This window comes from Anolis carolinensis, chromosome 4, assembly GCF_035594765.1.
Source record: "Anolis carolinensis isolate JA03-04 chromosome 4, rAnoCar3.1.pri, whole genome shotgun sequence".
NCBI lineage: Eukaryota > Metazoa > Chordata > Lepidosauria > Squamata > Dactyloidae > Anolis > Anolis carolinensis.
This window is the reverse complement of record NC_085844.1, coordinates 151,231,500-151,248,375: the sequence shown is the minus strand read 5'-3', so window position 1 is coordinate 151,248,375 and position 16,876 is coordinate 151,231,500. Positions and strand designations below refer to the sequence as shown.

At 40.5% G+C, this 16,876-nt stretch overlaps 1 protein-coding gene across 4 annotated transcripts in view; it reads left to right on the top strand.

The window, feature by feature from the left end:
• rpap2 (RNA polymerase II associated protein 2) overlaps nucleotides 1–16,876 on the top strand; it is a 74,365-nt gene that overhangs the window by 19,724 nt on the left and 37,765 nt on the right. For 2 of the 4 annotated variants that reach the window (XR_010005327.1, XM_003220095.4), the window contains exons 8-11: nucleotides 845–1,802; nucleotides 2,741–2,835; nucleotides 4,407–4,487; nucleotides 15,623–15,691. Coding sequence is in view for 3 of the 4 variants with exons in the window: in XM_003220095.4 (XP_003220143.2) it covers nucleotides 845–1,802; nucleotides 2,741–2,835; nucleotides 4,407–4,487; nucleotides 15,623–15,691 (1,203 nt within the window). In the remaining variant the exon portion in view is untranslated. The other 2 variants (XM_062977995.1, XM_008109244.3) reach the window with 2 other exon arrangements.

The following is a 16,876-nucleotide window of genomic DNA, read 5'->3' as shown; positions in this document are numbered from 1 at the left end:
TGTTACTTGCGTTGTCTCTGCTGTCCTCTCTTCCATGCTTCAGCCTGAACAAGAGTTCTGTAAATAATAATCATGGTAGCAAATAAGAACATGCAGTTCTCGCTACTTCGAGTGAAGCACTATCAGTCTGTGAGACCCAGTATGTGTAGTGGTTAAAGTGTTGGACTGAGGCTCAGGAAATCTGCATTTGAGTCCTCACTAAGCCATAAAACTCACTGGATAACTTTGAACAAAGTCCTTCTCTCTCAGCTTGACCATCATCATAGGGTTATGATAATGGAGTTGGGAAGAGGAAAGCAACATACTGTATGTACAACAAATGTACATGTTGAGCTCTTTATTAAGTTGAGAGCATGTTTAGGGACTAAAATTACAGATTTTGATATGACCCATTGATACATTGATGTTCATTCCACGAAGAGGGGAACACATCAATGTCCCTGCTCAGGCCTTCAGAAAGGCAAAAAGCAGTAGCACAGCAAATAAAGTAGAGGGGCCAGGACTCGCTTCTCTCAGGAGAGATGATGCTCTCACTTTTTCCATTCTACTCAAAGACAAGAGGATGGTTCCTTTTAAAATAAAAGTTAAGGTCCAGTACTTACATTGATTCATGGATGAATTGTCCCAGTTTTTTGGGGTCAAGGTTTTGACTAAAATTTCTAGATTTATACATGAGCATATATGGTAAGCTGCCTTGAACTCATTGAAGGAGAGCAGCACATAAATATAATTAGCAATTAAAAACAAATAAGTTTGCAACCATATAAAATACATAGATTGCATAGTATTTTGCCATCCTAATCGACTGTGTGTTTTCTTAGTGACATTTTATTTTTATTAACAGGGGTGATGCTGGGAAGGAAGTAAAACTAGTTACTGAAGGCGTTTCAACTTTAGACATTGACAGTCATGTCCCAGCGGCTGTCCAAGTTGACTCTAGCACAGAAAGCGAGAGTGGCAGCAGCGATGCTGAGCAAGAATTTGTTTCTTCCATTCTGCAAGAGAATCTGTCAGGAGCAGAGAAGGAAACTCTGAAGGTGCCCAGAAACAGTATCCTCAAAAAGAAGCCAGCCGAAAGAGTCCAGTCTGAGCCCACCCCTATTGAAAATCCAGTTAACAAGGCAGTAGAGCAGCTGAGCAGATGTGGTTTGGGTGGCCCAGAAGAGAAACACATTGTTCCCCATCAATCACAGACTGAAAAGCCTGATACTTCTGAGTACAGTCTAATTCCTGAACCTGTTCCCATCTCAGATGACTCTGGAAGCAACTGTGGAGGTTCGCAGGTGGTTTTCCTGGGTATGAGCCAAAAGGGGAGAGAGCGATTTAAAAAGCTGTTTGCTAAATCAAAACAGCCTGGCAATCCTGAGCTAAAAGGCCCTGTGGACTCTCTGGCTGCCAAAGAGTGTTTGCTAGAAAATATCAGGCAAACATTTAGTGAATGGAAGACTGAGGAAACACTGAAACTGCTTTATGGCTCCAGCTTTGTAGGTACCTGCATGCCACAGGAGCAGACTCCACCAGCTGATTGTGAAAAGGAAGAACTTGATGAGGATGATTTGGATAGTTCTGAGGAAACTAATACTGCCAATTACTTAATGGATAATCTGAACTCTTTGAACAAGTCTGTGCCTTCCAGGGACCCCAGTAGAGCAGCCAAACTTGTGCCTAGCTTTGAAAAATTGAAAGAAGAGACATCACAGCTAGAACTGAAGGTGAAGGAGTTCTACCAAGGAAAGTTCACCGTTGCAGAAGAAGAACAGACAATAGAGTCAGGAGGAGAGAAGCTGTCTAGCAAAGATCAAGTAAGTACATCCTGAAGAGGAAAAGTTATGCTCACTCTTCAACCCCCTCCCCCTAGCATTTTTTAAATAATGATTTATAAAATACAGCTAGGAAACGTGGGGTCATGAACCAATTAGTGACCCATAGTTGGATTTCCTAGTGGAGTTGAATTCAGAAAAGTTTCACCTCTTGATTATTTCCCTCCCTCCCTCTATCCTACTTATGGCCACACAAATAAAAATATTTTATTTATTTACAATATTTACAGTATTTATATTCTGCTCTTCTCACCCTGAAGGGGACTCAGGGCAGATCACAGAACACATATACCTCAAATGTTCAATGGCATTATACACAGACAGGACAGACAACAGGACAGATAGAAGCTTATAGGCATTTCCCATCTTTGGCATCCTGGAGGTTGCGCTCAATTCCATCCACTGGGGGGTGCTGTCACTCCATCTTCCATGTTGAAGAGCCCTGTTTACAGACTTCTTCCATTTTTTATCACCGGCATTTTTCTGGTATTTTCCTTATGGTGCCATTAAAATACCTTCCTGCTTAAGCGGTATCTATTTATCTACACACAGCTGTTTTCGATCTGCTAGGTGGGCAGTGAGCTGGGCTGAGGGTCGGGCTCTCACGCTCGGCCCGGGCTTCAAACTGCCAACCTTTCAATTGGCGAGATTCATTGCAGCTGGTGGTTAACCTGCTGTGCTAAAGCCCGGCCTAGTAGCACTGTGGATCCATAAAAACAATACAAAATACAAAATCTATAGGTGGGCAATATACAGACTTCATTTTGACAATAATGTGCCAGCTTTAGACTCTTTCAGAACACTTTTTTGGTCTCTGTTGCAGAGGAGCAAGGGAATTCAAAGATGAAGACAGATGTTTGTTTCATATTCTTCTGATAATTTAACAATAGCTGTATTTTTCCTACTTTTAAATTATGCAGGAAGACCAGCAGTGGACTCCAGTTTTTCCACTTGTAGATTCTAAAGCCCAGCAGCAGATTCGGACACAGATTGTACTTGAAAAGCTGCGGAAGGCGTGAGTACCCGCTTACAGTTGTTATTCCAGCACTTTCAGACAAATTGAATACATGGGTACAGCTAACCTGGGAATGCACACATGATATGGGTAATGTCCCTGTACACCCTTAAAAGCATGGGGCTAAATGTTTAGGTTTTTCTAAAACCCAGTGAAACTGACAAGAATTAACCTATACTGTTGATGACTGAGGATGCCTGCCATAGATGCAGGTGAAACATCAGGAGAGAATGCTTCTGGAACATAGCCATACAGCCCAGAAAACACACTACAATCCTATTTTGGTATTATTTGTCCTGAAGCCCACTCTGACTTATGGTGACCCTGTCCTAGAGTTTTCTGGGCATAATTTATTCACAGGCCACGTGAGATGCCTAAGGAGCCCATTGGATTTTCATGGCTGAGGAAGAATTCAAACTGTCATCTCTTGAGTTCTAGAGTAGCACTGAGACCACTCTGGTTTATCTGTAGTTTATCAGTACAAGAAACCTCCACTTATCTGATGTGTGAGGGACTGATGGGATGTCAAAAAGTGGAATTAATTGAAAAGTCTTTTTAAAGTTTGCAAATACACACTATGCAGGCAGTCCCCAAGTTATGAACAAGAAAGGTTCTGTAGCTTTGCTCTTAAGTTGAGTTTGTATGCAAGTTAGAACAAGTACATTTTAAAGTGAAATTTTAGCCTGTGTATGTGTGTATTGTATGGTTTGGATGGTATAGGGATGGGTTGACACCCCTGTGCTGTTCGTTTCACTGTCTGTGTCCCTCTTCAAAAGATTTCACCTCACTTTCTGTCCCAGTCATAATTGGTAATTTTGAAAAAAAATTGCTTGTTTTAGAAACAAGGATTGGTGATAAAGCTTCAGTGGAGACACCTTTTCCCCATAATAACTCTTTCAGGAGTAAATTTCCGGGGGATAGATTTCTCTCACTTCCTGTTGCCTCACCCCATTCTTAACTATGAGTTGTTTGTAAGTCAGATCTTTGTAACTTGGGGACTGCTTGTGTATTACATTTGAATGATCGATAAAGCTGTAGTAGTAGTAGTAGTAGTAATAATAATAATAATAATAATAATAAAATACATCTTTATTTATTTCCCGCTTTTCTCTCACAAAGAGACCCAAATGCCTTCTAAAGTGATTCAAAGAGAATCTTTCTGTAGAAAAGACTTGGGGCTGTGCTTGTGTGCATAAGCAATGTAATAATAATAATAATGCTTTATTTATATTCAGCCCTATCTCCCCAGAAGGACTCAGGGTGGATTCCAAATATAAAAAGCAAACATTCAATGCCCGAACACAACAATACACACATAACAAAAATTGACAACCCAACATATAAAAACAAATTATGACTTAACAACTAAAATTAAATAAAAAATGAAACTTGTTATATCAGACATAAAACAGAACATAGAGAAGAAGAACTGATGAAAGAACCTCCCCTCATCAAATTAATAGAACTTGTCTGTAATTTTCAAGCATCAAAAGAGTAAGGCATCATAAAGTGAGATGTCAAAAGGTAGATGAATTTTGTATTGAAATCACCATGGTTTTCTCTCTTTTCAGCTTGCCTGCTGTTTTGGGCCCTCTTCAGATTCCTCTTGGAGATGCCTACAAGGAACTTAAAGGTCTTATTAAAACATTCAGGTAAATGCAAAGGGCTGTCAAGGGCGTGACCTTTCATGTAGCAGAGATTGTGCTAGGCCTACTGCTGGATCGTGGGACTACTGCTGGATGCCTTGGTATATCTACTAACTGTGGTTGCCATGATTTGAATTGGTTTTTAAACCATACCTAATGATATATTACAGTACCTACATGGCTCCTGGAATTAAGAAGAATGGTGAATATGTTTTCGTCCAAATCGGTATGGTGTTTGTCCTCTCCTTTTCTGTTAGTGATGTTATGCTAAGATAAATATCTTTTGTATCTAGTCTACTATACTAATGAATTCAGCAGAAGAGGTTTGGAAGCAAATTACTGATTTGATTTAGAACCTATCACGTAGGCATTTATTTTAACATGTTCTGTGGCATATATAGAATACCTCCATCCTCAGTTTTGTTTTCACAGCAACCCTGTTAGATGGTTTATTTGAGATAGAATGTTTGGTTACTGAACTTTTGTGTCTGAGGAAGGATTTCTATCTAGATCTCCATTCTGCACCATGCTGGTTCTAGACTAGAGTAATGACCCATCAGTCTTAGAGTTTAGTAATTTCTGCAACCCACAAATCATGAAACTATACAGTGCTCCCTCACTTTTCGCGGGGGTTAGGTTCCAAGCCTGCCCACGAAAACTGAAAAACCTCGAAGTAGCGGCACTATATTTATTTTAATATATAAACATTATTTTAATAGTTAAGTGGCCTTTCTCCCCTTGCAAACCCTGGAGGGAGTGAAGCCTTTTTTACCAGTGCCGGCGGGCCCCTTGCTTTGTGGCTGCCATGTTGCCCTGGCTGCCATTGCTCCTGAAGCCAGGGAAGAAGGAAGGCTGCTCCGCCCAGTAAGCGAGCAAGCAAAGGAGGGAGGGTGAGAGAGAGGGTGTCAGGACCCAGGCTGCAGAGCACCAATAACCATACACAGAGGCCAGAATCTATCTAATATCTTTATTGTAGGAGTATATAAAGTTAATAAAAACAAGTGTAGAAAATAGTCCAGAAGTAGACCTTTCAGGAAAGGTCAAAATTAGTCCAAAGAAACAATGTCCAATATGAAATATTAAGGTCCAAAGTTGTAATGCAGTAACCGAAACACTCACTTTGCCAAGCAAAGTGAGGGGAGATGACAAGGTCCTTTAGTCCATGAAACTTAAGCAAGGCTAGGAAGTAAACTTGATTCTTGGAACACTAGGCTAAATTCAAGGCAACAAGAAACGAGGAGCAAGAACAGGATCCGTGGTAAATTCGTGGCGAGGTCCGGGAAGCAAGGCAAGGTCCGTGGAGCAAGACAAGGTCCTGGGAAGCAAGGCAAGGCTGGAAACGGGAACAAAGGGCTTGGACGCGGGAGTAGCGTAGTCCACACACAACCTACTCCCGAAGCTGACGAATTGACTCCGCAAGATTCCTACGTGGGCAAAACACCTAAATAGGGTCTCGTTTTCCCGCCAAAGAACAATTCTCTGGGGAACCAGAACCGAAAGCCATTCTCTGTGTCCAGATGCATGACTCCCTAAAGTTTCCCATGGGAAGCAGGCTTAATCAGCTGAATGCCTGGCAGCAATTCTAGCGCTCCTGCGAGACGCCTCTTGAGCGCCTTTCTGTTGTTTATAATAATCACGGCGAGAAAATGGGGGAGATTTCGGCTCAAGGCTTGTTTGGCAGACTTCTGGAAGGCAAATCTCCTGCAGGTGCAAGGGCTCCAATTCTGGCTGGAAAAGCTCCAATTCAGGCTGAAACGGTGGGAAACCTAAGTTTTCCTCTTCATCTGTCACAACAGTGCCAGGAACGGGACTACATGGCCCATGAGTCATCACAGAGGGGGGGGGGCAGCAGCAGAGGCTCTACCTCGCTCTACCTTTTTGTGCCACCCCCAGCACCACCTCAGACAGAGGCGCGAGCACTTTGGGACGCGCAGGAGGCTCCTACCCTCACTTCCAGGTTTGCCCTGCGGTGGCCATTTTTGGGCGCGCAATTTCAGAGTCTCGCAAGAGCGCCCCGTGCTCAAGCCACACCTACGAGGCACGGGCCGCTGTCATGAGACTCTGAAATCTTGTGCCCAAAAATGCCTGCTGCCGGGGCGAACCCGGAAGTGAGGGTAGGAGCTTCCCCCGCCAACATTAAAAGCAGCAATGGGGTAGGTAAATAAATAAATAATTTAAGAAATTCCGCGATAGGGTGAATCCGTGAGATTGAGAAGAAACACTGTTTATGACAATGATTTATCACATGGGATTGATAGTCCAACACATTTGTAACACAGTAACAGAAAATTCTTGCATTTGGATAGGAGGAGTGCTTCTTCTCTGCAAGCACACATTTGGTGTCAAATTTGAGAAAAGCCGTATTCCAAAAAACAAAAAGCTTGGTTTTTATGTGGGCTCGTTTAGTTGCCGAAATAAAAAGAAAGACCAACAGCGAGAAGAGAGCATGTGGTAAACTCAGCAATAGCCATTTTCAGCTCCATTGGTTTTTTTTTTTTTTAAAAAAAATGCTTGCAGTTCATCCTCGTCCGTGCACCATTTTATTCAATCACCACTGCTGGGAAATACACTGAAGAGTTCTCTGGAGACGTTTTAGAACAGTTATAGTTCCTCCTAAGCAAAGTCCCTCAGTGCCTGTAAGCTTTTGTTAGGAAAACTGAGATGGCAAATAATCTCCAGAGTCGTCTGGAGCATTTTGTTGAGTGAAGCGTCTCTGTGTATTTGTTTGCACTGTTAATGCAGGGGAGGAAGGGCAGAATTACAAAGAAATCCAAGCTAAATAAAGATGTTGTGATTTTTGTTATTGCTGTTTAATATTCTATCTAGCTTTATAACTATAGGCTCCGAGTTGGTGAAAGGAAAGTTGATAAAACCTTAGAGCTTTTTGGTTGGCTACTGTTACTGCAGTTGGGCTGTTGGGAGTGCAGCAAGAATGTTAACAAATAGAAATTCAGAACCCCCACAAAAATGGGAAAAAACTACATTTCCCATGATTTCATAGCATTGAGCCATGACAGTTAACGTGGTGTCAAAACTGCATTAATTCTACAGTGTAGATGCCCCCACTGTCTTGCAACCTTACCAAACATGCCTCTAAGGCGTAAAAAATGTATATCTCATAAAACGCATACCTTGGAGGTGGAGTGTTGCGAAGATACCAATTTGTTTAAATTGTTTTGTAGATTGCTCTAACATATTTATTGTTGCAAATCATGAGACACAGTTCTTAAATGTAAAGGACATAGTCATGAATGGAACATGAAATTTGGAAGAGGGAATTTCAATCCAGAGACTGTGGCTCAAGTATCACCAATGTAAGAAACAGTGTGCTAGAATTTTGCTTTCAGTATTCAAAATGTATTGATTCTATTTGATCTCTTCTTGACTTGTGGGTGGCTCTTAGACATTTGTTGTTAAGCAGCACCTCCTTACTCACCCAAATGTTCTTCTCTTGCTAAAGTGTTTTACATCAGGCATGTTTTCTTGTAGTTCATTATGTTTGAACCTATCAGCCTCACAACAGTTTCCTGAGGTAGTGATTCTAAGTCAGAATGAAATATGGTATTATGCACAATAAGATTATTTAAAAGGCACTGGTGGTATAAGGCTTTTGTGGGGAAGAAAATGATGAAAAATGACCATGTTGAGAGGTATGATGAGAGGTGGAGAAACTTTGTCCCTCCCTATGTTCTAAATGGAGTTGTGGCTCAAAACAGCTGAATAATTGGCCTTTATTACTTATTCTGTTGATTATTCGACTGTTGGATTATGACCTGTTAGGATCACAATCTATTGGGTAGCAGAGTTTCAGGAGTGTTCCTTTTGTTTATTGGGTAATGGAAGATCACTGGGTGTGTAAATATCTTGTTTCTATTCAATGCTCTCAGCAGACAAAATTCAAGTAGACTTCTTTAAATAACAAGTTTGTTTTACTCACAATCCCTAATAGTTTATGTATTTAAATATACAGGTACATTTCTTGTCAGGTTAAGCTTTAAAATGTTTCAGTTTGCATCTTTAACTTATAGTCTTTAATAGTCTCAACAAAAGCTATATTGCTCAGTACAGCTCTTTTTTAAAACAGTCTACTTCCAAGGAACTCAAGCCTCAACTGACTTCTAACTTCTAACATTGGCTTCTGTACTCAAATAGACTCAAGCCTCAACTGTCATTCCTCAACTGTCATCCTTTTAAACTGCATTCTAAACAGTTTCTGAACCAGTCACATGGCCTGTAGTCCCCCCCCCCCCCACTGCTTCAAATACATAGAGCCAGGAAAACTGCAAACCAAAAAAGACATACACTTAGGGAATAAATCTATATATATAAAAGGATAAACAATTTCGGCCTAGGACAAAACAACAAAACTACACATCCCAGAAACACTAAACTTGGCAATACAACCCCTCATCCATGCCTCTACGTTCATACAATAAAAAGAAAAGAAAAATAAAGTCCTAATTAGAGGGAAAGGAATAATTGTTTTTTATCCAATTGCTGCCAGTTAGAACTCTGCCCACTTGGCCTCCTAGCAACCTACTCAGCCCAGGGGACAGGCACAGTTAGGCCTCAGGCCTCTTCCCCACTGCCTATAAACTATAGATTATCTGATTTTCATTGGATTATATGCCAGTGTAGACTCAAGGCCCTGCCACACAGCTATATTACCCATTTATAATCTTATATTATCTGCTTTGAACTGGATTATCTTGAGTCCACACTGCCAGATAATTCACTTCAGTGTGCATTTTATACAGCTGTGTAGAAGGGGCCTCATATAATCCAGTTCTAAGCAGATAATATAAGATTATAAATATACAGTAACGTCTCACTTATCCAACATAAACAGGCTGGCAGAACGTTGGATAAGTTGGATAATAAGAAGGGATTCAGGAAAAGCCAATTAAACATCAAATTAGGTAATGATTATACAAATTAAGCACCAAACATCATGTTATACAACAAATTTGACAGAAAAAGTAGTTCAGTGCTCTGTAATGCTATGTTGTAATTACTGGATTTACAAATTTAGCACCAAAATATCACAATGAATTTAAAACATTGACTACAAAAACATTGACTACTAAAAGGTAGACTGTGTTGGATAATCCAGAACACTGGATAAGCAAATGTTGGATAAGTGAGATTCTACTGTAATATGAAATAATTACTGTGGTAATCCAGTCCAACCTAATTCTGCCATGGAGGACACAATCCAAGCACGCCCAACAGATGGCCACCCAGCCTCTCAATAATAATACAGTAGAGTCTCACTTATCCAACGTTCTGGATTATCCAACGCATTTTTGTAGTCAATGTTTTCAATGATATTTTCATGATATTTTGGTGCTAAATTCGTAAATACAGTAATTACTACATAGCATTAATGTGTAATGAACTATTTTTTCTGTCAAATTTGTTGTATAACATGATGCTTTGGTGCTTAATTTGTAAAATCATAACCTATTTTGATGTTTAATAGGCTTTTTCTTAATCTCTCCGTATTATCCAACATATTCACTTATCCAACATTCTGCTGGGCCGTTTATGTTGGATAAGTGAGACTCTACTGTAATAATAATAATAATAATAATAATAATAATAATAATAATAAGAAGAAGAAGAAGAAGAAGAAGAAGAAGAAGAAAATCATACAATCATAAGGTTAGGAGACACCCCTAAGGATCATCCATTTCAACTTACTTCCACCATGCAGGACGACACAAACCAAGCACTCCTGACAGATGGCCATCCAAGATCTGCACAGTAATAATACAAATCGAATCATAGAATCAGACAGTTAGGAGAGACCCCTAAAGGCCATCCAGTCCAACCCAACTCTGCCATTAGACAATACAATCCAAGCACTCCCAATAGATGGCCAGCCAGCCTCTCAATAAGAATAAGAATATCATACAATCCTAAGGTTAGCAGATACCCCTAAGGATCATCCAGTTCAGCTTCCTTATATCATTCAGGAGGACACAATCCAACCACTCCTGACAGATGCCCATCCAAGATCTGCACAATAATAATACACAACGAATCATACCATCAGACTGTTAGGAGACACCCCTAAAGGCCATCCAGTCCAACCCAATTCTGCCATGCAGGACACAATCCAAGCACTCCCAACAGATGGCCACCCAGCCTCTCAATACTAATACTAATAATAATAATAATAACAACGTCATCATACAATCCTAAGGTTTGGAGTGACCCCTAAGGATCATCCAGCTCAACTTCCTTCTACCATGCAGGAGGACACAATCCAATCACTCCTGACAGATGGCCATCCAGCCTCTACATAATAATGATGAAGATGATGATGATGATGATGATAGTAATAATAATAATAATAGAAGCATAGAACCCAAGAGTTTGGAGAGACCCCTAAGGGCCATCCAGCCCAACCCTTTCTACTACGCAGCAGGACACAATCCAAGCATTCACAACACATGGACAACGTATAAATACTATACAATACTACACAGGGACATAGACCTATGGAAGATCTATGGATGCACACGTTTTCTTGACCTCAGTGAAAAGGTGTACCTGTCAACAGAAATTCAAAAATATTCTGCCATTTTCCTGATGGCATGTCTTGGCACATCAAGACACATAACTGAGAAAGGATTAATTACAGCGATCTTTGGAAAAAAATGTTTGTTCAGAATAATTTGTTCAGAAAAGTTTTGCACTTTTGCACGTTTAGAAAAAAAACTTCTTCAAAATGCAAAAAGATATCTTTGGGGCAAAATGATTTTTCATTAAAAGTCCCAAAGTGCAAAAAAGATTAAAATTTACATAGGCTTCCCTTTGGTCTCCTAATGTGGAGGAAACTTTTGAACTTATTTTGCATGCAAGAAGACAGTAAGCAAAAAAGAGATCACATTAGTCTGGTATGACTTGTTTTTGATAAAGCCGTATTGACTATTTGTGATGACCACATTCATTTCTAAGTGTATGCAGACCACTCCCTTATGATCTTTTCCAGAATCTTGCCTGGTATCGATGTGAGGCTGACTGGACGGTAATTGTTTGGGTCATCCTTTTTTCCTTCTTGAAGATAAGGACCACATTTGCCCTCCTCCAATCTGCTGGGACTTGTCGCATTCTCTAATAAGAAGACTCAGGGCGATTTCCAACATAGGCAAAACATGCACTTGTCAATAAGAGACCATATAAAACAAAAACATACAATCCTGCTAAAACAACCACAAAAATTAAAATCCAGTTTTAGTCTCCTCCATCAGATGGGTTCAAAATACCAATGGTCAGAATTTCAGAATGGACATGGCCAACTATGAAGGGCTAGAAAAAGCTGGTGCGACAGGGTATCATAGGGCCAGGGAAGTGGATAAAGTGCAGAGCAGGGTCCTGGTTGGCAACCAAGGGGAAGGGGCCTAGGGTCTAGGAACCGCCAGGTTTTCAGGTCCCTGCAGAAAGAGGACAGTGTAGGGGCTTGCCTGATCTCTCTAGGTAGAGCATTCCAAAGTGGGGGGGGGGGGCACCACCGAGAAGGGTCTCTCCCTCGTTCCCACCAACTACACTTGTGACGGTGGCGAGAGTGAAAGGAGGGCCTCCCTGACAGATCTTGGAACCCGCGCTGGTTCATAGGGGCTTCATAAGAACTCTCAAACATTATTGCCCCTGGTTCCGAATTGACATCCACTAGTTCGGATGTAGTTGATCTGGTCCTGGGGATTTGAATGTTTAAAGCGGCCAGGTATTCCTGGACAACTTGTTTCCCTATTTGGGGTTGGATTTCCCCTCATCCTTCGTTCACTCCGTGTTGCTGAGGTTGAGGATGGCTTTCTTTTTGTGAGAAGACTCTGAGGCAAAGAAGGCATCTGAGGATGCCTGCCATAGATGTGGGCGAAATGTCAGGAGAGAATACTTCTGGAACATGGCCACACAGCCCGAAAGACATACAACAACCCCAAGACATTAAGTAGTTCTACCTTTTCCCTATCCCCTGTGCCTCCTTGTTCTTCATTTTTCTAGCAGTGTAAGCAAGGGAGTACTTTTTATTGTTGTAATGTCCCTGGCAAGCCTGAGCGCATTTTTCGCTTTAGCCTTGCGAACCTTTTTCTTAATTTTTCCCTTTATTTTCTATGTTGTTTTCTTGTGTTGTGCAAAGAAAAGGGAGTGTTACTCAGCAGTACTATTACCTATAGATGTGACAGAGGAGTAGTGAACCATTTCTACATGGGATTTGCTCTTGATTGTTTTCTGAAAGCTTTTTCCCCTCTTCTGAGGCTTTGGCACTGACACACAGCTTGTTTGGGAAAGTGACTGCCCTTTCTCTGCTCCGTATTATTTAGGGCTTCACACCTGAAGGTTGCTTCCTTCAGTCTGAAATGGCTTCTTTGGGACCACTGGGTCGGTGGTAAGTCAGGAGTTGTGTAACCAGAGGTTTCCGACTGTGAAGCCCTGACGGTTCCTCCAGTCTAGGGAGAGCCTGCATTGCCTGCTCTGTGTTGTTGCATGTAGCAGATTATTAGTGTCTTCTGGCTACCTCTGTTGTAAGTAGCATATTGATGGCAACAACTAGTGTTGAGACCTTGCCAATCAATACTGACATTGAATGAGAGTTAATTGACACAAATAACTGCATCTCTCCGTTTATGTACAAGAATGATGCCTTCCTGAGCTGTGATCAATACTGGCTCCTTGTACAGCATTGAAAAAAAGCTGCTTTCCCCTGCTCTTTGACAGAATACTCCCCAGTGATTTCAGACCTGTCTCTTCCACTGTGTCTCATCCAGGCAGATTAACTGGAAGGGAACATATGAATTTGCCTGTCAGGATGATTCCATCAGGCAATTCCTCTTTAAGTGTTTACCGCTGTCATCAGTACTGAGTCTAGACCTTCAGCCTTTTCTTTGTCTCCTATTCCCAAAGCCAGAAAGCATAACAGTTTAGTAAGTAATGACTATGTTTGCTGTATGGCTTTCCATACAAAATCCTTCTATTCATTTAAACTTGTGCCTTATCATTTTTTCACTATTTCAGTGATATTAGATTTCATTGGTTAGAGATAAGAACAGAAGACACATGCAGATTAGATGTGGAATTGCCAGAATTATAAGTGGTCCTTGAGCTAAAGATGATATTTTTATGTTGTATACAGAGTCTGTTTTCCCCCAGTTTCTCTGTTCTCATTCAAGATGCATACTTGGAAGCAAATGCTGCTGAATTCAGTAACACCTTCTTTCCAGTAAATGTATATAGTAGAATATTCTTAATGACTTTTACATCACTTGTTTTGTAACAGAATCAAGGATTGAAAGCAGGCATTTCCTGAATGGTCATGTACACTGCAAATTATGATTACTTTAAAAAAAACGACATATGCTACAATTCCAGGTGTCATATTGCAGCAAACACTTCACCATTCAAATGTTTGAGCTATACTGTATTTTATAAAACTGTTAAGTTTCTAGGTTTGTAAATTGTATTAAAAGGTTTGTTTAAAAACCATAAATGAACAACTGATTATCTGAAGCTTGGTGTCCAACATTTAGTAGCTTTTTAGAATTTAATTTTTTAAACAATGTTTATGTGTTTACAGTGATTCTGATTTGTCTGTTTGAAGGGCTGGTGTTATTAATCACTTAAAAGTTGGTTTATTCTTATTGCAACCTTCTGAATAAGAGTCTTCCAAGACACTCCATCATCAGATATGTTTAGATGAAAAACTGTGGCTTCTTTGATTGAGTCTATTCATCTGTAATTTGGCCTTCCTGTTTTCCTACTGCAAACACTATTGTGATAATGTCATCCCATGATATGGCCAAGGTATGATAGCCTCACTTTGATCATTTTGGCTTCTAGGGAGAGTTCAAGCTTGATTTGTTCTAGGGTCCATTTAATGGTCAGTTAGCAGTCCCTGCTATGCATAGAACACATCACCAGGTCACTTATTCCTCAGCTTTCTTCATTGCCCAGCTTTCACAATCTTACATAAGTCCTAGCCTCCTAATTTCTTGACAAACTGTCTTGATTTTATTTATGACTGAGCAAGATATAGACAATCTTTGAATATTACCATGTGTTTATCATGCCTAAAGGGTACATCTGCCATTTTCCTTCCTTGCTACATGAGATCCTCTCATTCTCTTCCAAATAATAATGAATTGATACTTACGCATACCTCTGTGTGTGCTTGTATTCTCATCATGTTTAAAATGCCTTTAAAGCAGTGGTTCCCAACCTTTTTTGACCAGGGACCACTTAACCAGGAATCACTTTGGCCAGGGACCACTCTCCAACATTAGTACCAAAAGGATTACAAATTAGTTTTTGGTCAACTTTAGATTCGGTTTGGTTATTTGAGGGGCTGATTCAGAAAATTACATTGGATAGACTACATCAGTGGTAGTTTCCAATGCAGAATATATGCCATCCAGTAGTCGCCATCTGCTCGCTCACAGAAAACCATATTTAACAATCTGGAGCTGATGTGGTCTATCCAATGCAATTTTCTGAAACCGCACCTTAAATAACTCAAGGAACAGGCGTAAAAACAAAGACACCAAGGCGCCCCACTTCCAGGTGCCACTTGGAACGGCTCCGCTTAGAGGGAGGGAGGGAGGCAGAGGAGCAGCAGCAGCAGTCAGGAGGCTTGTCGCACCTTTCGTGGGTAATTAGCCTCTCCTCTCCCGACATCCCCGTTGCCTCAGCACTATAAGAGGGATTTGTGATACCAGTCACTCTCGTTGCAATGGTGTAATAACGATGAGGCCACAGACCATATTTTAGGTCTTGGGGACCACTGGTGGTCCACGGACCACAGGTTGGGAACCACTGCTTTAAAGTGTTTTGAATTAGTTTTTTTTAATAGGGTTATATGCGTATTTGTATGTGTATATATAACCATTGTATTTAAGGTGTACTTTTAATCTGTGTTATAAACCATTTGATTATAAATTAAACCATTCAGTAGTGACAGATTAACTAGATGCCCCAATATAGATATATTGTGGGTGGGTATTAGCAAGCCCTTAATGCATTAGGAAAGCAGATAGAAAAGGCTAAGTTTATGTTGGTATAAATTTGCCCACTCTGCTATTTCAGAAGTACTTAAACTATTAATGCTGGGTTTTTTTTTTGGTTTTTTTGCTGTTTTCCAGATTAACTAATACAAACATAATCCACAAAATGCCAGTGTGGACCCTGATTGCCATTGTGTTGTTATCTGTGTAAGTACTCCAATGGAATTTGTTTCTTCTTGAACTTTCAATCAGTTAATCTGTTTAGAATGAAAAATGGCAGAATTGTGGTAAAGAGTCTATCGTATTGGTGAGTGATCGCAACTTTTCAGTTAGTGAGATGAAGGGGTTGTAGTCCAACACAACTGGAGAGATTTCTTTTGCTCTTTTTCAATAGCTCATGTCTAAGTGTTAACACGTTCTTTTGCAAAGCAGTATTGCCATAGGGCTATAATTGGTTTCAGCTACACATTTTCAGTTAGTGCCATCCAGGGTGATTTTGTTAATGTGTTTATGTCTTTTTAATTATTCGTTCCCTTGTGTGATTTATAGCAGCATTTTTATTGTGTTATGTAAGTGTTCCCCAGTTGCCTTTGAGTTAGCCCTTTACATCTAAAATGAGACAGTTTGGTGGGCCACCATCGAAACTTTTCTAAGAGTTCCTTGACCAACTCCATATTTGTAGTTGGGTTGACAGATTGAATTGGGCAATCTGTATGTGCTCCAAATCACTGATTTTATTTTGCTTAATATATTCCAAACATAAGCCTGGTCTTTCAAGACAGAATCTCCAGCTAAGCCCTAGTGAGACTTAGGACCCCATTTACACTGACCATTTAACGTAGTTTCAAATCAGTTTTGAAGAAAGTGGTTTCACTGTGCAGAAAATTGTATAGGAAATCCTAGAACCACTGAGGCTCGGATTATTATTACACAAACCACAGAACACTGATGCACACTAAGGGCTTTCTTTTGTGAGCTTTTTTAGGTACAGTAGAGTTCCAGTTAACTGAGTTCCAGTTAACCGAGCCTCCGTATTATCCGAGGTGCCGCCGGGGGTGCCTCTCCCTCTCCTTCTCTTGAGCAAAGGGAGCTTGAGAGAAGGATGTCACACCCCAAGGCTGCAGGAGCACCCTGAAAACCAGACAGGAGCCAGTGTAATACACAAGTGGTTTATTGAAGCATATATATGTATATCTATGCGCAGTTAGCGAAATAAGTCAGTAAGAGTATTAGTCGTTAATATGAAGTCTTTAGCAATTCAAAACAAGTTCAGGAATGTCCTTGTTATAATCCACCAGTGAAACTCGATAGTTTCACAGCAAAGTCAAGGATAGTCCTTCAGAAAGAACCAAGAACCAAGCGCTGCAAACTGCAACAATAATCCACTTGGAG